The sequence below is a fragment of the Megalobrama amblycephala genome, linkage group LG14 (assembly GCF_018812025.1).
Source record: "Megalobrama amblycephala isolate DHTTF-2021 linkage group LG14, ASM1881202v1, whole genome shotgun sequence".
NCBI classification, from domain to species: Eukaryota; Metazoa; Chordata; class Actinopteri; order Cypriniformes; family Xenocyprididae; genus Megalobrama; species Megalobrama amblycephala.
Window position 1 is genome coordinate 52184138 of NC_063057.1, and position 23480 is coordinate 52207617.

Genomic DNA, 23480 nt, shown 5'->3' on the forward strand with positions numbered 1-23480 from the left:
AAAACATATACATAAAACGGTGATAAGCAGATGAAAAGCAAACTAAACCTAATCAAAAGAATCATCCAAAAATGCTCATATTGTTTCTAGAATCTGTCACACTTTTATTACTAGTTTATCAGTGATTTTAGTAGAAGTGGCCCCCTTTATAATAAGTGACGCCTACGGCATGACGTCAAGGCAAGAGCATGGGGTGTTCCCGACGCGAGTCACGCGACGCGTCGCAGCTGACGGAAGTGCAGGGCGCTCGTGTTGTTGTGCTCGGCTTGTGTCATGTACAGCGGTCTGTGATGTTGCCGTGAGATGAGCGGCGAGATCGTGTCATGACAACCGCGCGCATCATGGCAGCTCTATCGGGTCAGAGCGATGATCCCGCCGAACCGGACCAGTCCCTGCAGCACATGCTGAAGGCCATCGCGGACGAGCGGAACCGCCTGAACGTCAAGCAGGACCTTAGCGGACTGGGTCAGTACATTCAGCCGTAAACACTCACAGCCTCTCTGCTCTTCATTAACGCTACTGACGCGTCAATATAACTGGATTTTATCATGACGGTCAAACGCGAAAACAGGCCGCGGTCATCAGCTATTGTTTCAGCTGGTGCTCCTTTATGATATCATAATTCACGAGGCGCGCCGCCGCTATCTCCAGCCTGTGATGTCATAGTGCTGTCTTCTCACTCCAGCGTTCTATTCGATATCTATCTAGCTATCTATCTATCTATCTATCTATCTATCTATCTATCTATCTATCTATCTATCTATCTATCTATCTATCAAACTAAGTCTATCTATCTATCTATCTATCTATCTATCTATCTATCTATCTATCTATCTATCTATCTATCTATCTATCAGTTGGCATGTCAGTGTTTATATTTCCTACTTTGTTATGTTTGGTGAAATCACAATACAACTCCCTCATAGCTAACACCTGTTGAAAATGACATCACTCAGTAATGTACTGACTATATATTTATAATATTGCTCTTAAAACTACGTTTTGGCTAATTTCATTTACTGTCCTTGTGGTCTTTTCCGTCCTATTAACAACACAGCAAAAGGGTTGTGATGAATTTTTGGATGTTAGGTGCTTTCTGCAGGAAAGCTGCTCTCATATTTCAGTGTCGTGTTGTTGTTGTTAGGGTCAGAGTTCGAGTGATTACTCAAGTCATGTACAGATTCATCATCAAAGATCACAAACAAAAACATTTTAGAGTGACTCGCTCTTATTCTGAGTGAGTCATATGGATATTTATGTTCACCTCACTCAACTAAGCTAAATTTCTCTGAAGAAAGACATTTTAGAGCTTTTCCAGAACATCTTTTCCTTCATCATGTTTGATTATGGTGATGGTCTTTGTGCTTCACTCTCTCTCTCCCTCTCCCTGTCGTCTTTCTTTGATGTTTTGTCCCTTTTAAATATTTCATTCTCTGTGCGACACACTGTTAATGTTTTGCGTTTTGCATGGCTCTTCACTTCTGCTTCTGTGAACATCCTCTGGTTTACACGTCTGTTAAAGTGTTATCTTTTTACTTTACTGTAATATTCAGTTTGTTAAAGGAACGCTCCATTTTTTTTGAAAATAGGCTCATTTTCCACCTCCCCTAGAGTTAAACAGTTAAGTTTTACCGCTTTCGAATCCATTCAGCCGATCTCCGGGTCTGGCGGTAACACTTTTAGCATAGTTCATTGAATCTGATTAGACCGTTAACATCTCGCTCAAAAATTACCAAAGAGTTTTGATATTTTCAAAAAAAGTGGAATGTTCCTTTAACATTAGCTAATGCATTTAACTAATAGTGAACTTTTTTTTTATTATTCTAGATTTGTTAACTTATATATACAGTGCACAGCATAAATGAGTTCACCCCCTCTGAAACTTCTGAAAGTCAGCAATTACTCAATTACTTAGAAGACATGTTAGGGTTCTTTAGAGATATAATGTTCCAGCAAGTCTGCTTAATCAGTTACTAAAGAAGCATGTCAATAGTATTCAGGAAAATAAGATTTTCTTATCAAGGTGATAAAATGTTGTACAATAGGAAATGTTGAGCAACATTTCCTAAAAGTTACTAAATAAAATGAAATAAAAATGTTCTGGTGTAAGTTTAAGGCAAAGTTTGATCAACAGGTAAGTATTTTGAACCAAAACATTTGAAGAGAAGTAATTTTTTTGAGAATTAAAAGTGTTATATAGCCCATTGAATCATTCTCAGACTTAATGCTGACAACAATGGAACCACTTGGGAGAGAACTGTCAGGAGACTTATTTCTTAGCACAGAAGAGGACAGTGGTACAAGAGGATTACCAAATCATTGTTTTAAGTGTGAAAATATAGCAAAAGTAACACAGAAATTCAAAAACAATGGACTTGTGACAAGGCCCCTGAAATAATCATGCCTTCATTTTAAGCTTTCGTTTAGTGATGAGGGATTTTTTTCCTAGACAAAGAGCAGGAGAAAAACCAAGCGAGTGTCTGAGAGCCAGCAAAAGCTATGAAAAGAGTGACTGTTTATCTCACAAGATTAAGATGAGTAAGATGCAGCCTGCAGAAATGACATGCATGGTTGTTGTTCTCACTGGAACTACCTACTGTAGCCAAAGCACAATAAAGTCAGTTAGCCATTTCCAAAGCCCATATTTACAAAATATAGATTCTGGGAATCAATACTCTCAGGTCTCATGAGACCAAATCAATCTTTTTGGATCTAACAGCATCCAAAATGTTATGGTGTTGTTAGAGGAGGAGTACAGTGAGAAGTGCCTGGTTCCCACAGTAAAGTTCAGTGGTAGTAAAGCCCTTATATAGGGATGTATGGGTGCTGAAGGTGTGAGGGAGTTGTGCTTTATCAATGCTGTCATGAATTCCCACACCACTGTGTAATTTAATACACAAACTTGAAACAGAAGATGTTACCCTTTCCTCATTCCCTGCATTGTTGGGGATTTTTTCAACATGACAATGAGGATAAGCATTCTCCCTTCTGTGGACATGTATTGCACTCAATCTTAACAATCTTGAGCACCTGTGGGGATTCTGTAGAGACGAGTTGAGCAACACTCCCCATTAAAGATCCGGGCATTTAAGGAGCTCATCATCCAGGAGTTAAACAGGACAGATGTGACAATTTGTCATGAACTTTGACCGTGCCAAGAAGGGTCAGAACAGTATATACAAAATTATGGAGGGCATACTAAGTACTAGAATATTATACATTTGTTGAATTAAATCTAGGGTGTAATCATTTCTGCAATCCTTAATTTAAACAAAATTGGCTAATGTACTTATTTTATGGCTATTAATGACACATCTCTCAGTTTTTATTATGTTTAATACATTTTAGTTTTGCCATCTTTCCATGAATTGTATTAGTGATCATAAAGAAAATACATCTTTTGTATTTGTTCAGAGGGGGTGTGCTCATTTATGTTGTGAACTGTACATTTTTATTTCATGTTTTGTTCATAAATAATACATTAATGTTAATCTACACACACACACACACACACACACAAAATGTAAATTGGTAAAAATGTAGAAATGACCAAATGCTGTAATCTACTCTGTTAACTGAATTTCACTTTATTCTAAAATGTTTTTTTTTTTTTGTTGTTGTTGTTTTTTAAACCCTCAGTCCTGTTTTTTAAGCATAGGTTAGTTGGATCACTTTCAGGATATGCTAATAAACCAGGGATTTTCTGTGCTTCAAAGCATTACAAACTTTATCCAGCTGTGTTACCAGAAAAATATATTATACTCATGAAACCTGCTTGCTGGTTACTGGGGAAACAGCAGTATAAAAGTAGATATTGCAAGCTTATGGCAAGTTATCCTGAAATTATGACATTAAAGAAATAGTTCATCCAAAAATATCCCATAATTTACTCACCCTCAAGCCATCCTAGGTGTATATGACTATCTTCTTTCAGCCGAACACAATCAGTTATATTAATAAATATCCTGGCTCTTCCAAGCTTAATAATGGGAGTGAATGGGGCTTGAGATTTTGAAGCTCCAAAAAGCACATCAATCCATCATGAAAGTAATCCAAACAGCTCCAGTGGGTTAACAAAGTCTTTCTGAAGTGAAGCAATGGGTTTTTGTTAGAAAAATGGCTATATTTAAAACTTTATAAACTATAATCACAAGCTTCCGCTAACGGCTGTACACACGTTCATGAGAGAGTCGAGTTCCGGCAGAAGAGTGACCTCTGACCCGAAGTAGGACGTAGGCGTAGCGTAAGCTTAGGTGGCAATTGACCCTTCGCAAAGACCCGCCCCCTTAGTTACTGTTGCTTTGTCCGACAAGCCATGGCGGTGTCATACATCGTGGAGCAAAGAGGACACTGACAACACGTCGACAGACAAGACAGAGCAGGTTACTTATGATATTAAACAATTTTTTAAAGAAATTCAAACAATAATTGGCTCTTTAATGTGTCGTGACAGATCTCTGTACTGCCTCAGCTCAAGCGGCTTGTGAACCGATCATCTCTTCCTACTAGTTAATTTATCAAATAAACATGAATGAACATCAGAAGGAATGTTGTTTCAAACGCGGAAAGACGTCAATACACACCATTTTTTCAAGTTCAAGTCCACTGAGGTTAATCTTCTAACTCCTGACTGCTTTGTCGTACAAAATGGCGGATTCGGCATTATGATTGGTTAGATCGCTTGTCAATCAAACTCCCGGCGAAGGGTCAATTGACAAACGTGGAAGCACAGAAGATAGAAGAAAATGCTGGTCACGAAAATGAGAAGTTTTAATATTTCAATAAAAGAGAAGAAGAGGTTCATCGTATGTCGAGGTCAGTCTTCCGCTAGAATTCGAGTCTTCCCGTTGCTGGAAGCCAGTGATTATAAAGTTTTAAATGGGTATATTTTTCTTACAAAAACCCATTGCTTCTCTTCAGAAGGCCTTTATTAACCCACTGATGTCATATGGATTACTTTTATGATGGATGGATGCACTTTTGGAGCTTCAAAAACTCGGGCACTATGCCATTACAAAGCTGGGAAGAGCCAGGATATTATTTAATATAACTCTGATTGTGTTCGGCTGAAAGAAGAAAGTCATATACACCTATGATGGCTTGAGGGTGAGTAAATAATGGGATAATTTTCATTTTTGGGTTAACCATTCCTTTAACCAAGGAAGCTCCATTGGAAGAACAGTTCTGGGATGTCATTGAAACCTTTCAATTAAAATGAATGAATGAATGGTGAATCATGGAGACTCAACAAAATGTTTACACAGATTTCCAGTGGGCAAAAGCTCCAAAAAACTTTAAAATGAGGCTTAAGGCTCTTAAGACAGTACAACAAATTGTCAAATGAATTATGCCCTCTGCTCTGACTAAATTCTGTTGAAGTTGGTTTCTAGCTGTAGAAGAACTGAAAAGTTTCAGTAGCTCCAGTGGAACTGAAGAGAAGAAAGAAGTAGGTTGTTGTGCTGGCAGACAGTGCTTTAGATTTTGTGTGTGTGTGTGTGTGTGTGTGTGTTGTGTGTTGCTGTTGATCTACTACAGGATCTGTTCAGAGGCCAGAGATACTGCTGGACTTCAGTCACCCTAAATTCACTTCAGTTTTGGCCTTTTCATTTAATTGCTTTGTTATGAAATATGAATTAATCTTTGCTTGTAGATTTAGAACTGAAGCTTGTTAAGTGGTATATCTTCAGGCAGAACTGAACCTCTTCCTCTTTCCAAAAGGGGATATGAGAGTCCAGGTCATATGATCATTTCTCTTTTTGGTAGCTTGAGATCCATGGAAGTAAATGTCATGTTAGGAGCTACTGAAGCACTACTTTACAGCACTTTCCATTGGCAGGGTGCTGCTGCCAGAGCTGGAACAGTTCCGGACAAAACTAAATGGCTCATTAACATCAATAAAGATGTCACCAGTGGACAACATCCAATGTGATGTGTTTGGCAGCTCCTGCCTCTTTTTGTTCCCTGCTTGTCTGAAACTAAACTATTTTATTTACATATTGAAATGTTAGATGCTTCTCAAATAGAAGGCTGCATCCTACCAAGGCTGTGTCCTTTATAGTCCAGTCCTTTAGAGGCTTGAGGGCTCGTGTCCTCCTCAGAATTAAATGCTAGAATGAGTCGGTGTAGTAAGTGTGCATGCCTACGTCACGAAAATGCTAATAAAACTTAATTTTGGAAAAATAAAGCTCTATACAGACTCGTTTTCCTTCAGGATTGAAGGTAGCAAAGGATACATGCCATCCTATCCCTTCGAATTCAGCTGAACGAAGGCTGCCTTTTAAGGATCCTTTCGATTGAGATGGCCTTCAGCGACGTTTGATGACGTGGCAGCTGAGATATGCAGACTTGGTTTTGAGAAGCACCCATAATTGAATTGATTGCTAGTAATTACATTTTTTATATATTTAACTTTAGGTTGCTTCAGAAGCAGCTCATGATGACATAGACACTGAATTAAATTACTTTTGAATATGTTTAAATATGTTATCAGACCTTGTAAGTCTCGTATACAAAGTCTATATCCATTTTATCCTTAGAGAATTTACTGGATGCTGAAAGGTGGGCTTTTTATACCAGAATGAATCTGGGGGTTGTTTACAACACCTTTCAACTAAAAACGTAAAACTTGTTATGCGTTTTAGTCATTCATTTACACAACAATGACGTTTTTGGGGACTGAAAACGCAAACTTTTGAAAACAAGTGAAAGTTTTTGAAAACGATACCATTACTGTCACACAAATTTGTGAAAACAGTGACGTCATGCGCATGTGTTTTACATGTTTAGTTTGTAGGCACAGTTTTTTTTACAAAGTGACATCGCCAACTACTGGCCTGGCATGAATATTACAGCATTTCTAGTCGTTTCCCTTGGACATGTGTGAAGGGGATTGTTTGGACAACGTTGTCATCTGAATGTGAAACTTTTCAAAAATGCAAAGTTTTTAGTACATTGTTGTTGTGTAAACGTACCCTAGAACTGAATGCAAATGACTAATTTACCATTGGTTAATTAATATTATCCATGCAGCGAAAAAGGAAAATCATTCCGGAGGTGGAGCAACTCATTAAAAATTTGGTTTAAGATTATGAAAATTTAGAACAATATTCATTAATGAATGTGTATTATTAGGCAAGTAAATAGGATCAATTTTTATTTCATATTGACTACAATATCTTTAAAACTGTCAAGTTTACACTAACATTTAAAGGTGCCATCGAATGGAAAATTGAATTTACCTTGGCATAGTTGAATAACAAGAGTTCAGTTACTGTTACGTAACAGTCGGGATCATTAATATGTACGCCCCCAATATTTGCATATGCCAGCTCATGTTCAAGGCATTAGGCAAGGGCAGCCAGTATTAATGTCTGGATCTGTGCACAGCTGAATCATCAGACTAGGTAAGCAAGCAAGGATGTTGCTAATTTACTGTTAAATGTGGTTAAAGTTACCATCGTTTATTACTGTATTCACGGAGACAAGAGCCGTCGCTATTTTCATTTTTAAACACTTGCAGTCTGTATAATTCATAAACACAACTTCATTCTTTATAAATCTCTCCAACAGTGTGTAATGTTAGCTTTAGCCACGGAGCACTATCAAACTCGTTCAGAATCAAATGTAAACATCCAAATAAATACTATACTCACATGATCTGATGTATGCATGCAGCATGCATGACGAACACTTTGTAAAGATCCATTTTGAGGGTTATATTAGCTGTGTGAACTTTGTTTATGCTGTTTAAGGCAAGCGCGAGCTCTGGGGGCAGAGAGCGTGAGGAATTAAAGGGGCCACAGCCTGAATCGGTGCATAGTTAATGATGCCCCAAAATAGGCAGTTAAAAAAATGAATTTAAAAAATCTATAGGGTATTTTGAGCTGAAACTTCACAGACACATTCAGGGGACACCTTAGACTTATATTACATCTTGTAAAAAAAACGTTCGATGGCACCTTTAATATCAACAATAACATCTGACAATAGTCCAAATTTTTCTTAAATATGTCTACAAAACTATATTTTTTGCAGTCTGTTCACTTATTGTGTATGTGTGTACTTAAAAAAAAAAACATGGCTGAATTATTGTACATTTACCTTTTTTTATTGCATTTAAATAAAAACACTTGAATTATTAGTGAATGAGTCCCATTGCACCCTATTCTTGTTTCTTGTAATAGACTCTTGTTTTTTGTTTTGTTTAGGGTGCTTTAAGGATGACCGCATAGTGTTCTGGACATGGATGTTCTCAACATACTTCATGGAGAAATGGGCGCCCCGTCAGGATGATATGCTCTTCTATGTGCGACGCAAGCTCTCATATGTCAGTGCAGATGAAACCGAAGGGAAAAAGGTGAGATGAACCTATTAATTTTCACTGAGTGAAACATACAGGTTAGTGCAGAGAAAATGGATCCAAATATTTCACACCCATTTAGAAAATTTCATACATGCCCTAGGTTTTTTCTTTTTCTTTTTGTGAGCACTGCAACTTACGAACAGTAGCCATACATGTTTGGAAGGACATGAGTGTGAGTAAATCATGAATTTTTATTTTTAGGTAAACTCTCTTTAACGCCCAGTATGTCCTGTCTCTGTTACTTTGTTATCACCTTCTCCCAAACAGGAAAGATTAAAAAAATAAGTCACAGACATCTGTAGTAATTGCTAAGATAACAGATAAAATTGCTTTATAATCAATCATCTGGACATCCGTTGAGATTAATGAGATGGAGAACTTCTCAGATGTCTTTTTGGATGCAGCTGGCAGAGCTAATTTATGAAACGTGAAACCATAGTTGGCATAAAAGTACCTGATAAGGATGTTAAATCTTACCTACATTAATAATGCCATGTTACACCAATCAGAGCTCACCAAAAATGATTTGAAGTAAGTGTCTGGGAACAGACGTTTTGAAACATCCAGGCACTAACCAGACAGAGAATCAAATGTTCCACCAAAAACTCAAATGCGGAGCATCTGAAGTCAGATTTGATGTAACAGTGACTTGCTTTGGTTTCAGGTGGAGGTCGAGGTTTACAGAAGAGACTCTAAAAAGCTGCCTGGGCTCGGTGATCCTGACATCGACTGGGAGGAGAGCGTCTATCTCAACCTCATCCTGCAGAAAGTAAGCAAACTTCAATGATCAGACGCCATGAGGTTTATTCGTTGCTCTAAAAAAATAAACCCAATCTCTCTGCGTCATTGACGTTTTCATACTGCTGTTTTGCTATGGTTTTGCCCATGAAGTCTTTTTATCCCACAGCTGGATTATGTGGTCACATGTGCAGTTTGCACACGCTCAGATGCAGGAGACATCCACATCCACAAAAAGAAATCACAGGTAAGACAACGTTTGTGCAGTTTGTGTATTGGGATATACAGAAAGGTAACAGGGTTGACAGTCTCACAGTTCAGTTAGTCGTTTTTAGTCTAAGCTCAAGGTTATGATACTAGAAGGTGTTTATTATAAAAGAAATTGGATTCACTTTTCAATAGTCAGTTGTTTACTAAAAAAATCAAAGAAACAGGGTTGACAGTCTTACAATTCAGTCAGCCTTTATTAGCTTCAAGGTTGACACTGCAAGTTATTATAAAGAAAAGTGAATGAACTGTTCAAAAATTTGTCATTTACACAAAACCATAGTAACAGGCTTACTGTTCTTAGCCAAATCATAAGATTATGAAACTACAGATTGTTTGAAGTTTAATACATAAGGAAAGCTTCATGCATTTTTCAAAAATAGTTGTTTACTCATAGTAACAGGGTTGATAGTCTTTCTGTTGTTATTACTTAGTTGTGTTTAGAAAAGTTGTAGGGTTACAGCTACAAGCTGTTTGTCATAAAAAGAATTTAAAGTACTTTTCAAAAATCACTACACAAAATCATCGCAACACTGTTGACCCTGCTGAAACACCCAGACAGCACACATACATCTCCAAAACGTTTGATAAACATCTTTAAAGGGGCTAGATGTAGAATTCAGAAACCCTTGTTTTTAGCAACACCGGTGGCCGTTAAATGAACTGCAGTCAGTAACTCATTGCTTGTAACATACAAGACACTGAACGCGATTCAAGGCCCTGATATACTCACGGCCAGGGTTGGGGAGTAACGGAATACATGTAACGGCGTTACGTAATCAGGATACAAAAATCCTGTAACTGACTTATAACTTATAAACCTTTTAAAGACAGACCTTCTGTGAGCTACAACGTTATTAGTCTATGGTGTATGCATTTGATTAAGCTATTCTTTCGCACTATTTCAACTTATTTTTAAAATAATCATATTTAACAATTGAATCCATGGTAAAAAAAAATAAATAAATAATACATTACCCATGATGCTGTACTGAAAATACCAGGGCAAAAATAAATAAATATATAAATCAGGGCAAAAGAGTTTGCTGGGAATGACTATTCGCATGAAGCACCTCATACTTTTTTGCTTCAAATAAAATTTCGTAACCACCTCGTAGCCCTGACAGCAACATAGTATTGTCCCAGATCCGGCCCATATCTGGTCCGCGTGTAATCCACATGGGCTGGATATATGTGTATATGTATATATATATATGTATATATATGTGTATATATATAATGTGTGTGTGACCTTGAAGTAATCCAAAAGTAATCAGATTACATTACTTTCATATTGTGGTACTTGGATTACGTTACTGAATACTTTTTTTTTATGAATTAATTTGTAACTGTAACATTTTTAAATTAATACATTTTTAAAGTAACCCTCCCAAGCCTGCTCATGGCGACGTTCTTTTTCTTTCTTCTTCGTTTAGAAGAAAAAATAAGTTTTTACTGTAACATTACAATACAGAATAGCTCTTTCGCCATTATCCTGAACATTGTATAAGTATTCGTTTCATGTGTCATAGAACGGAAGAGAGGCTCTCGAGAGTGCACGTAAATGGCACATCCTTTAGATTTTCCCGGCGAAACTGGCCGAAAAAGTCCTTCACGTAAAAATCAGTCTATAGACTTACATAGACAACCTATGAAGTCTGGGACGGTCTTGTTTTTTAAGTCTCGTTACAAGCTGTTCGCACACTGACAATAAAAAAAGTGATTAATACATGGAAATTCTTACATATAGCCCCAAAAGTTTCAACTTTTAAACATCTGACAGGAAACATTTTAGAGACATACTGCAGATGGCCTAAAAACAGCTTCCAAAACACCAAATGGACGTCTCCATGATGTATGTGTGCTATCAGAAAATCGGATCTAAACAAAGTGATAACAGAGACATTCACTTAGTCCTCTTTTACTTCCTTAAAGGGTGATGACATGTCTGTCATAGTATCGGGCGAATAATCATTCAGAAGTGTTTTACCATATGAATATTTTAATAATACTTCTAATGAAAACGCTCGATCCCTTTATTTTTTTCAGCAAGTGTTTGCCTCTCCAAGCAAACACCCAATGGACAGCAAAGGGGAAGAATCCAAAATGAGCTACCCCAACATCTTCTTCATGATTGACAACTTTGAGGAGGTAACTCTCAAATGTGGTGGTGGAGCAACGATGCTAGAACAAAACTGCTAGTATTCTCAAGAGCTGTGTACTGCACCATCATGAGCTTAATCGAAGGTGTGTGTCCTCCAAAATCAGGAAATGGAGTACGGTGGTTTTGAGCTCATATTGCAGTGATAGATTTCTGAGGTGTGTACCAACAGGTTGGACAGGTTTATGTGCTTTTGCTGATGTTGTTGCCACACTAGCACATCATTTTCCCGGCAGGTTACAAACATTTGAAACAACTGACACAAAAACTTGTATACCGAAGTTACATCATACTGTAATACAAGGAAGTATAAATAGTTGTCAGGTGAGGTCTTGAGTAATAAATGCATGAGGAGAGAAATCATCATATATCTGTTGTAACAAGTGAACACAATTAAACCACATTCATACGAAATTCGCTGTATAATGAATGTTGATTTAAACTGAAATGTTGAAACTTTGGACATAAATGTCAGATCGGACAGGCTGTCACATGATTTAGGTTTAATTTTATGTAGCTACAATTTCTGTCGGCCAAAACAGTCATTCCATATTTTGTGTTTCATAATTGTTTCACTGCTTAAATGTCATTAAATAATCTAAGGCCCGGTTTCAAAGATAGGACTTAGATTAAGCCAGGATTAGGCCTTAGTTAAATTAGGACAATTAAGTAGCTTTTATAAACGTGCCTTAGAAAAAAAACATTTCGGGTGTGCATCTTGAGACATAAACATTACAGTGACATAAACATTACAGTGACATATTTTAAGTTTGGATTTAAATAGGCAAATGCTTAAGAGTCTATGACTGGATCATTATTGCAGTTGATTATTATTTTTCTAGCATGTCATATGTTTGGCAACGGTTCTTCTAACCCTAAAAAATGGAGCGTGTAGCTTTTAATTTCTTAAACAACCATGTAGGAAGACACATCTTGGCCATATTCCAGGAGGACAATGGCAAGTTTCATCAGGCTCAAATTGTGAAAGAATGGTTCAGAGAGCAGGAAGAATCATTTTCACACATGAATTGGCACCTCTGAAACAATTTTATAGAAGTTTAAGTTTATTGTAAAGCAAATTACTGAACTAAACATTTTATCTTATGCAAAATATATGTTTTACAACATAATTTGGACTCTAAGATTACTATAAAATCAAAGCCATAACCACACACACTAGTTGTGTTCCAAATTTGAAGTTGATATATCACAGAAATGGAGCCAAATAAAATGCCCAATTTCAAAACTTTTTGTGTTTAAAGGTGTAGTAAGTAGATTTTGAAAAACACTGTTGGACATCAACCCAAACAAACCCACCCCTCTCTTCATTGCTCCACCTCCAAAACTCCAATCCTAACCACCCTGCTCCTAGTCCAAGTCGAACCCCGGCCGGTCCGCTGCTGGCATGCGAGTTGAGTCAAGTCAAGTCATCTTCATTTATATAGCGCTTTTCACAATACATATTTGTAACACAGTTCGTATATACGGGAAGAAGGAGGCGGGAACCGGCGAACGTTTAAAATAAACAAAGAAACATAAAATAATATACAGGCCTTGTCCTCTCTCGTCCTTCACGGTCATCGCTCCTCCTTTTATGCTCCCGGAGCTCCTCCGTGAGAGACTCAAGGCCGGTGCGCCTCCCAGGTGATGCTCGTTATCACTTGCGTCACCGGCCTCGCGCCGTTCCCTCATGGCTCTCGCCCGCCCTGGTCGCCACATACCCCCATCGCCCCTCGCAGGCCAGGGGGTACTCCCGAGACTGCGCTCTACTCCCCCCCAGGGCCTGTCTCGTCGGCCGCAGCACCTGGGGGTAAGGACAGACGAGACGAGAGAAAGGAGACGGAAGCAAGGGGAGCGACAGGACGAGAGAGGGGAGAGAGGAAAAAAGAAAAAAAAATTCTGGGTCCGGTTCCCCGACACACTGCCGCTCGGTCCTCAGCCTGCCAAGAGGCTCTTCCTCGCGGTGCCATGCGGTGGCACTGGATGCTCAGTGGACGGCCCGATCCTCGGCCGGCGCTGGCTCCTCCGGTTGAGGGCAGCCAGCAGCGAGTCCCCCGTCCCCTGCTCTTCCCCTTCATGGCGGACGGCAGCAGGCTCCGGCCCGCGGGGACGGCGGCGACTCCTCCGCTCCCTCATGGACGGCAGCCACCCCACCTCGTCCCAGGAGCACGGCATTGAGCTCTCTGTCCCACCTTTCTCTACTCTCCAGCACCACCGCCTCGGGCAGCCTCTCGCGGTCTTCACACTCCCGCGCTGCCCGAACTCCGCAGCACTGCGATCCCCCTCAGCAGCGAGGGCTCTCCGACAGCATGTCCCTCCTTCCTCCCGGGTTTCTGCACCAATGTAACGCAGTTCGTATATACGGGAAGAAGGAGGCGGGAACCAGCGAACGTTTAACAAAACTTTAATACCAAAATAAACAAAGAACAAAATGAAAGTAATGCCGGCAGACCCTCACGGACGTCTGCCGGCCACACAAACATAATAAAACATAAAATAATATCCAGGCCTGGTCCTCTCTCGTCCTTCACGGTCGTCGCTCCTCGTTTTATGCTCCCGGAGCTCCTCCGTGAGAGACTCAAGGCCGGTGCGCCTCCCAGGTGATGCTTGTTATCACTTGCGTCACCGGCCTCGCGCCGTTCCCTCACGGCTCTCGCCCGCCCTGGTCGCCACAATATTGTTTCAAAGCAGCTTCACAGTGACAATAGGAAAATTATTATCGAGCTAAAGTTGGTTTTTGATTGAATCATTTCCATTGTTCAAATTGTTAATTATTACTTTAGGGGCCGCTTAAATTACACCTTTCCTACTGGAAAAAAAACAAACAAAAAAAACAATGAATGCCTTTAATGCATTCTTGCCATTCATTTACGTGTTTAGTCTATAGGTTTGCGTGTTTGAGTGTGTATGTGCGCAGAAGCTTGGTCTTTTTTTTTTTTTTTTTTTAAGTGATATATGCCAAATTATTTTACTGGTCCGCATAATACAGAAAAAATAGTTGTGTCCGCGGATCTAAACGAACTGTAATAATTTTGATAACGTTTTATCTATACATAGGGAAAGGAAAGAGAGGGAGGCTTTCGCAGGGGATAGATTAGTTGAAACGTCAGGGCTGCGTTATTGTCATGTCTAGATGCAGGTCCTTCATCTCATCTGGATACGGCCTGGATCTGGCAGGCTGCGGCAAACCTTGGGATAAACAGAGAGAGACTAATATTAGCATAGACGCCAGCGAGTACATCAGGATGAAATGAGAATGGTTTATGAATATGCAGATGTGTTTTTAGTGTAGACTTAAACTGACAGAGTGTGTCTGCTTCCTGAACAGCGATAGGAAGACTGTTCCAAAGTTTAGGTGCTAAATAGGAAAAGGAGCGCACTAACAATGATGCTAAACACCTCATTCGCTATCAGTCGTCAGTGAGCATTGGTTTAACTGCAAAACTCTCACTATCTGGCCACTGTTACACACGCAATGCGAGTGGATGTCTGTTTATCACAGCTGACGCACATCAAAATAATGCTTCACAAAAAATAAAGCACAGATAATGAACGAACGACTAGGAAACACAAAAAATGGAAGTACAGTACACAAGAGTAAATACAAACAAGAGTTCATTGTTAGTCGCCAAAAGCACAGCAGCTCCAGACAATCAAACCCAGTGTTACTCACATGTGAAGCGGAATCAAAGCAGCCTCCATGTCTGTTTTCAGGCCTTCCCGCTTAGCTCTCTCCAGCACTGGAAAGCTTTTCTAATACTAACGCCGGTCCTAAAGCGCTTGCCCAGTCGTAAACCTTCATTCCAGTGATATTCTTTTTGAGCTCTTTTGTATTGTGTCTCATCATCTCTCTTTCTGCAGTCTTTCTTCAAATCTCCCTCTTCCTCGTTTCCTCTCCTCGACCGTCACGCGCCCCCTAATGCTGATTTGCTACATGTTTGTTGTTGGTGTCGGTTCGACTAACTTGTTTTTGAAATATCGCTTACCCCACCTTTAAGTTTACTGTAAAGCAAATGTACTGAACTAAACATGTTATTTATACAAAAAATATATTTTAGAAAATAATTTGGATTCTAAGATTACTATAAAATTAAAGCCATAACCACACACACTCAGAAATGGAGCCCACTAAAATGTCCAATTTCAAAAATGTTTAAGCTTTCGAATGATGCCTAATTTATGGTGATTATATACTGAATAATGAGTAATTCTGAGTGAGCAGTGGTGTAATTGTCGTGATTGGCTGTGATTGGTGTGTGTATGTTGGGCAGGTGTTCAGTGATATGACTGTTGGAGAAGGTGAGATGGTCTGTGTGGAGCTGGTGGCCAGTGACAAAAGCAACACATTCCAGGGCGTCATCTTCCAGGGCTCCATCCGCTACGAGGCACTCAAGAAAGTCTATGACAACCGGGTACACTTACATGTCTGCATGTCCAAAGTGTTTATTATCTTATATATATGCTTTCTGTGTGTATTTTATGGTATGTCTTGCCTTTCTAGGTAAGTGTGGCTGCTAAGATGGCCCAGCGGATGTCGTTCGGCTTCTACAAGTACAACAACATGGAGTTTGTGCGGATGAAGGGTCCTCAGGGCAAAGGTCACGCTGAGATGGCCGTGAGTCGAGTGCCCACTGGAGACACCTCACCCTGCGGCACTGAAGAGGACCAAGACTCGCCGCTCCACGAGAGGGTCTGTTCAACCCCTTTTCTCTTCCCGATTCATCAGAGGTTTTCGCAAATACATGCTGCCATTTAAAATACTGAGTGCATTTGTTCTCATGCATTGAAAATATGTAATTCCTGTATTCTGTGATAAAAATAAGGTATCCCCTTTAAATCGCGAAATATGCGTCGAATATTATGATACCTTTTTTCTTTGTTTCACAATACTCAATTAATGATTGTAAACTGAGGTTGGTGTCTGTAGAAGTATCTGTGCTGAATTTTACATAAATAAATCACAACAATCCCGTGCTGTCGGCACAGCCATTGATACAGGCTGCAGTGCAAGATTTTTATGCTCCTTTCTGAAGCTTCCACTTTTTTGTAATGTGGAAGTGTGATAAAGCCCTATAACTGCAGAGCCTGCAGCTCAGACACAGCTTTATGATTGGCCCAAAGCAGACTTCTTACGTCAGCACGTTCTGTCCTCATACATGCGGTAATCTTCATTCTTTCTTCACACACAGCATCATACCGGTAATTTACTGGTAATGTTGCAACTTCTCATAATTTACGGGTAATTTAAAGACTGTATGTGTGAAAGGGGCTAGTGTCTCAAACATCTTGTGATATTGAACAATATTCATTTTAAACCTAGATGATTTGGATAATAACCCAAAAAAATCCTAAATTAAAGGTGCAATATGTAAGAATTTTGCAGTAAAATATCCAAAAAACACTAGGTCAGTGTTATATATTTTGTTCACTTGAGTACTTACAACATCCCAAATGTTTCCAACTATTTGTAAATCGTGAGGAAATTGCAATTTTAACCAAGGCTCCGGGACGTGTGAGGAGTGGCCTGTCAATTGCGTCATACCCGCGTTACCCTCGGTTTCCGGTTTTATTTTGTAGAAACCATGGAAACGCCAAAGACGATTTAATATATTACATGTTTTAATAGACAAGGGAACAACTGTTTTGATATATTTATAGACAGAAAACTAATTGTTATATAGCTCAACACGTTTAGCCTTATTGTTTAGATAAATTTTCTTGTTTTTTTTTTCGAGTACCATGCTTTACCATGCCTCAGAGAAAAACACTATTTTGCTAATCGCATCCATGAACATGATTTCTGCCCGAGTCCTATCCTGGTTCTTTTCCACTGGCTGTGATGTGAAGACCACATATCCCAAGATTCCTCGTTCAAACATGGTGTCATCAAGCTATGCCTTTGTTTTGAATAGGCGAACTCTAGTGGACGAAAAACTACATATTGCACCTTTAACTAAAATTCCTAAATTTTTCCATAATGTCAAACTTATTAGAAGTAGGGACCATAATAAAATTAAATTGAATCAAATTAGACCAGCTTATATAAACTTAGTGTGATTATAGAACAATATATACACAATATTTCTATAGCAACTTACTGTATGGTCAATGATTTACTTGTTTACCACAGTAATCTCTTGGATCTTCATTTGGGTTTTTTCTTTACAAGTGTGTGTGTGTGTGTGTGTATATATATATATGTATATAATATATTTGTACCATGTAATTAATTCATTTAGATTTCTAATGACAGCTCTGTTTTCCTTATAGGTGACATCATTCAGCACTCCCCCTACCCCAGAGAGAAACAGACCCTCCTTCTTCTCTCCGTCACTCCGCCGGAAAGTGCCCCGAAACCGAATCGCTGAGATGAAGAAATCGCACTCGGCGAATGACAGTGAGGAGTTTTTCAGAGAGGAGGATGATGAAGGTATACAACCACACTGGAACTATAGTGACATTTAACAACAATGAACAGTTTTAGTGGCGTATTTTATAGATTTGTATTTTTTTTTAAACCTTCTTTTTGTTGAAAAATCTATTGGCGATATCCTGCAGTCTTAAACTGCGAATTACTGAAGCAAAGAATTGAAGTAGGTCTCTACAATTGGCCAAAACGCACAGTTCAACTATTCTGATGACCTTCTTTTTCCCTGCGGGACACGGACACGGACACTTGGCCTTTAGCCTAGTTTTTGTACGATCTGAAAATGAATTTTAGAACCGAACAGAATTTCTGCATCTGAAAACTGTAACTTTATATAATTTTGTGTATTTACAGCTAATTGTAACTCTAAAAAATCAGAACACAAAAGCACCACGAAAACAATAACATATTAATATAGCCGCAAGCTGCGATTATTGGGGTCTAAGCACCAATAGCTCATGTAGACAATAGCCGCGTTTCCACTGCCGGGCCAAAGGCGGGCGTGCTAGTGCGTGCCAGGGCTGGTCGCGTTTCCACTGTCACTTCCGGGGCTTGATTGTGTCTCTTCGGTGCTTCCTCGGTGCCAAAGGCACGGGTTTTTCAGCCCGCCGAAAACCTTGGTCCAAAGCGGGCCAGCTGGGGCTTGAGGCGTGGTTGAGGTGAAAGGCGGAGCTAATCGTAGTCAGGTGATGGTCTACACGCTGAAATGGGTTGGGTTGTGTGATGTTTGATCAAGGGAGGTGTGTTTAAGTACGGTTTTTAGATCAATGCTGCGGAGCTAGCGGACCAACAGTGGAAACGCAACTTGATTTTGGCCTCAGTGCCTAAGGTCTGTGGCCACAGGCCCAGCCCGGCACGCTGTTAGCCCTGGCTCGCACTGGCCCGACAGTGGAAAAGCGGCTAGTGATAGATATTGTGTGTTTGTCCTGCAAAGACAGCAGTGTAGAATCTTCACTAATACTTTGATGAACCAGATTTAAAAAAACACATGACCGTTCTAAAAGAGACAACTGACTTCAAAAAGGAAACGAGGAAATATTCAGGAATTTAAATTGATGGAAAGAGATTATATATTCTTATCCAGTGGCTTCCTCTAGTGGACAACATTAGTATTAAATCCCTCATCTGTCATTTACATTGAGAAAACGCTGCTGGCGGCCATGTTTGTTGATTTGTCAGAGCGATGTATTGTACCTTCACGGATCACACAGTTGTAGAGTTATAGTGGGTTTTAACCCTTGTGCATTCAAAAAAAAGTTACACATAGGTGCAAAATGGACAAAAATGTCCATGTCCAAAAACTGTCATAAAAATATGATTTATTAATATTTTTTTCCACTTTCACTGGTCAATTTTTTAAACCAGCATCTGTTCTATCCATAGATACCAAACATTCATTAATTTTAAGAACTGTAACCCTTTAAATGCTGGTTTGTTTACATAATGCCATAGGTGTTTTTTTATGAAAAAATTAAAAATTGTAGTTTATTTTCATAAACTAAATGCTAAGCAGATTTTTTTTTTTCTTTGCTTATTAGATTCTTGGGTGTATCAATGAAGAACAACAACATTAATTTTGAGGCATTTATATTTTTTATGTAGTGTCAGATTTTTTTACAAAAACTAACACTTAGGTCCATAATGGACAAAAATGTCCATGCCAAAAAACTGTCATAGAAATATTATATATTAATATTTTTTTCCACTTTCACTGACTGTTTTTTTTTTTTATCAGCATCTCTTCTATTCATACTTACCAAACGTTCATTAATTTTCATAATTTTAACGCTTTACAAATCAATTTCTTTACATCCTCAGCTTCTAATGCACCTGTGTGCTCACTGTCAGTGGGCAACACTAGCTCCTCTGCTGAGTAACGTCTCTTCATCTTGCAAACAATGAAATGATCAACCCCTCAAGCACCACATATTTATAGGTTTGGCTGTGAGGACACCTGTGTGAACTCAAACTTTGTATAAAATCTACCAGACTAAACAATCAGTATTTTCTTGTGGTGAAAACTAAAACAATGTGTTTAGGGGCTTCTGAACTTCTACTTCAAATTCAAGCGTACCTTTTATCTCCATACAAAAACAATAACAAGTGAAAAAGTGCAATCAAGGGTTAAGATGTGTGTTTGGGTGAAAAAGAAAAGCTCATTAACCTTCTTTGACCTTTTTCATGGTTTTCACATGGCCCTATGACCCTGCCAAGGGTGTGACTCATACATGGAGTGGGATTTTTGATTGCCAGTACGATATAATTTCTTTTAAACTAATTACACACATTAAATTTTCAGTAAAAACATGCAAACTACACTCTGACATCCTTACCAACATACCCACACATTTATAGCTGCATTATTTTTCCAATTGACTCTATAATAGACTATAATATGCATAAGCAGAAAACACAAATAAAGTGAGTATTTCTTTTATATGCCATATTTGAAAATATGGCACAATCTAGTAAAAATTGGTAAAAATGTAAAATTTGAAGCGTTGCCGATACACTGAATGCCTATTTGCAAATATTGTGTAATTTTATAGTCAAATGGCCCTGGGTTAAAAAAATTGCAGTTTTAATGGGGAAAAAACATTTCTTTTTTTGCAACGGTGAAGGTCTCAGGGTTTTTTATCCCATCTAAAGTAAAATTGAAGGTTCTTTCCTCTCTCCTCAGACCTGTGCAACACTACAAACCTGCGCTCCCGCTCTTTATCAGGGACTGGCCGCTCGCTGGTGGGTTCTTGGCTCAAGCTGAACAGAAAAGAGGAGTATTTTCTGCTGTATTCTCATCTCACCTATGTGACTCTTCCTTTGCATCGTATCACCACAGGTACTGTTAATAGTAAGAATTGGAGAGCTCTCTAACTGAATTGTTACTAGTACGACGAGTAACGCTGGGAACATTTTATGCTAAAACAGCTTGCCATACATAAACAAGCTTATTTTCTGTACGTTAGCCTTGAACAGTAATTGCAATGTTTCTTTAATGTTTCCTTTTTAGATATTCTGGAGGTGAGACAAAAGCCCATTTTGATGACATAGCATTTCCAGACTCCTCAAAAACAGTTACCAAGTGCCTCCTCACATCAGGCCCTCGAGGAACTGCCATCTGGCATCTGGACAGATAACCAAAAAAACTACGAACAGTACGCAACGGTGACCGAGAAGAGGAAAAGGGAACAAACTCCATCAAGAAGTGCCTCTTCCACCTGCTCTTCAGCGAGACATCCTCCAGAGCGGCTCGAGACCTGGAACTAAAGTGGCACTAGACCATGATAAGCGAAAGGGAAATGAAACACAATAAACGAATGTCGTTCTTGTAAATACACTGCTGCTTAGATACTCAGTGAAATGTACCGACCACAGCCGTCTCCCTTCCTCCCTCCCTCAAGAGAGACACTCGTAGGTTTCACGATATTGCTGATTTTGTGCATAGTATATTTTCCAAAGGACGTTTCCTCGCAGCTCTAGGCCTTAATACATCGCTAACCAGCTAATATATTACACACGCCATCCTTTTGATACCCCATTGCTAATGAATCACAGATGTCCAGCAAACGTCCTCCTTTACCTACACGATTGTCTGTTACTTGATGTGTTCGAGGGGATTTATGATATCCAAATACTAGTGAACACGACGTATCTCCTGAGAGGACTCTGGCACGTTTCGGATGCCATTTTAGGACTTGGTAGAAGGATGACGACACCACCTGAGCACAGTTCTCGGAAACATCTCCGTCCACAAAGACACTTAAATGTCCTTAAATGTGACACTGCTTTTTTTTCCTCCGCTGTGATTTCTTCGAGTTTGGTGACGGTTGTCTTCGAGTTTCAGTTTTGAAGACTCTTTTGCACTAAAGGGCTTTTGGAGTTGAACATGTTTAGCCAACCCAAAGTGTCAGTATTACTTTGTTTTGTATGTGTGTGTGTGTGTGTCAGCTGAATGTAATAACTGATCCGACAGCTTTAATATCCATTTGATATTTAATAGGGAGATCTGCCAGCAGCATTTTGAAGATGTTGTTCAAACTATTTTAAGACCCTAGACCTCTGTTTTATTTCTTTCTCTTTTTTTTGCTGTAGGTGTGAAGCTTCAGTGGAAAGCTGTTTTTAAGGAAGTCCAAGTTTGTTAAACGCTTTACATGCGCTTTTGTATCAAGTGGTAATTCAGCAGTAAATGTGCATGTTGTCATATTTATGTTGGGAATATATATACACACCTTTTCTGTACATCTTTATGAAAATACACATAAAAAAGTTCTTGTTGAATTTTTTTTGCCCAAAAGTGTTTTGTCGGATATCACACAAATTCGTGGAAAATGTGAAGGGATAATTAGGGCCCTATGATTTTCGCGATGCAGAAAATGAAGTAAAATATCTATCTTCCGCATGAGCCACCTTCCGTATTCAACGTACGCAGAAGTGTAGCAGTTCACAAAGCTTACGCTACGTCCTACGCCTTCCCTATTCAACTTATGGAAAAAGTGTAACCGACGTGACGCCTGTTTACACTTTCTTCGTAACTTCAATATGAAAGGCGGTCTGGCGGAAGCGACATATTTTACTTCATAACTTGTTTATATATGGATATTTTTTACAAAAACGCATCGCTTCAGAAGGCCTTTATTAACCCCCCGGAGCAGTGTGGAGCACATATTTATGTTGGATGGATGTACTTTCCTGAGCTCATAATCATTGACCCGTATCACTGCCATTATAAAGCTATGATGCGTCAGGATATTTATTAATATTTCAGCTATTATGTTCATCAGAAAGAAGAAAGTCATAGGATGGCTTGAGGATGAGTAAAGCTTGGGCTAATTTTTATTTCAAAGTGAACTAATCCTTTAAATGTGCTCTGTGTAAGAATGACAGCTAGTGGTTGAAATGGGTACTGCAGTCCAAATTCAAAATATTGTTTGTCCCACCCCCTCCTCCTCAGACTTGATGCTGTCGCGGGTTGCCAGTTTGAAGACACGCAACAGGAGCGAGCTCAATTGACATTGGAAGCCGAGGAGACTTCCACACTGTAAGATAATTAGTTGATTTATTGATTTATGATGAGTTGATATTGTGTTTTAATATGCTCTCATTCATAGAGATTTTTAGATGGATGCTGAGGCTTTTTAGGTCGTGTAGAATCTGCGATCTCTGACTCAGTTTGTTCGCTGGCATCCATGGCTGCAATTCGCTGCATGTGTTTTCCGCCAACTGGCAACCCTGGGTGACGAAATACCATTGGTTAAATTGGCAATGTGCCGTCTTGCACAGACCAAAACAAAAACAGAAATTCAGACACGGAACGCAAATTCCAAAGTGAAATAACTGGCTGTAGCAATGGTTTTCAGAGAAACGAATATGTGAACTGAGCATGTTTAATAAATATCTGCAAACATATGGTATTTTTATGCTTTAGTACAGCCAAAAACTTACATAGAGCACCTTTAAGAATTAAAATTCAAAAGAATTATACTTGAAACTAGACCTCTAAATAATATTGGAAATATTACTATAAATTT

The 23480-nt window shown here is 39.1% G+C and overlaps 1 protein-coding gene across 2 annotated transcripts; it reads left to right on the forward strand.

Annotated features, from left to right (window-relative positions):
- Positions 1 to 196: 196 nt before the first annotated feature.
- Positions 197 to 22230, forward strand: kiaa0930 (uncharacterized protein KIAA0930 homolog). 2 transcript variants are annotated; one of them, XM_048154995.1, is made up of 10 exons: positions 197 to 465; positions 8208 to 8356; positions 9027 to 9131; positions 9270 to 9347; positions 11417 to 11518; positions 15791 to 15940; positions 16030 to 16218; positions 17799 to 17958; positions 20636 to 20791; positions 20963 to 22230. In XM_048154995.1, exons 1-10 carry the CDS (start codon positions 324 to 326, stop codon positions 21001 to 21003), a joined length of 1272 nt encoding a protein of 423 aa, XP_048010952.1. In that variant the 5' UTR covers positions 197 to 323; the 3' UTR covers positions 21004 to 22230. The 2 variants fall into 2 exon arrangements, with proteins under 2 accessions (XP_048010952.1, XP_048010953.1); XM_048154996.1 differs by having other exon boundaries at positions 15800 to 15940.
- Positions 22231 to 23480: the final 1250 nt, after the last annotated feature.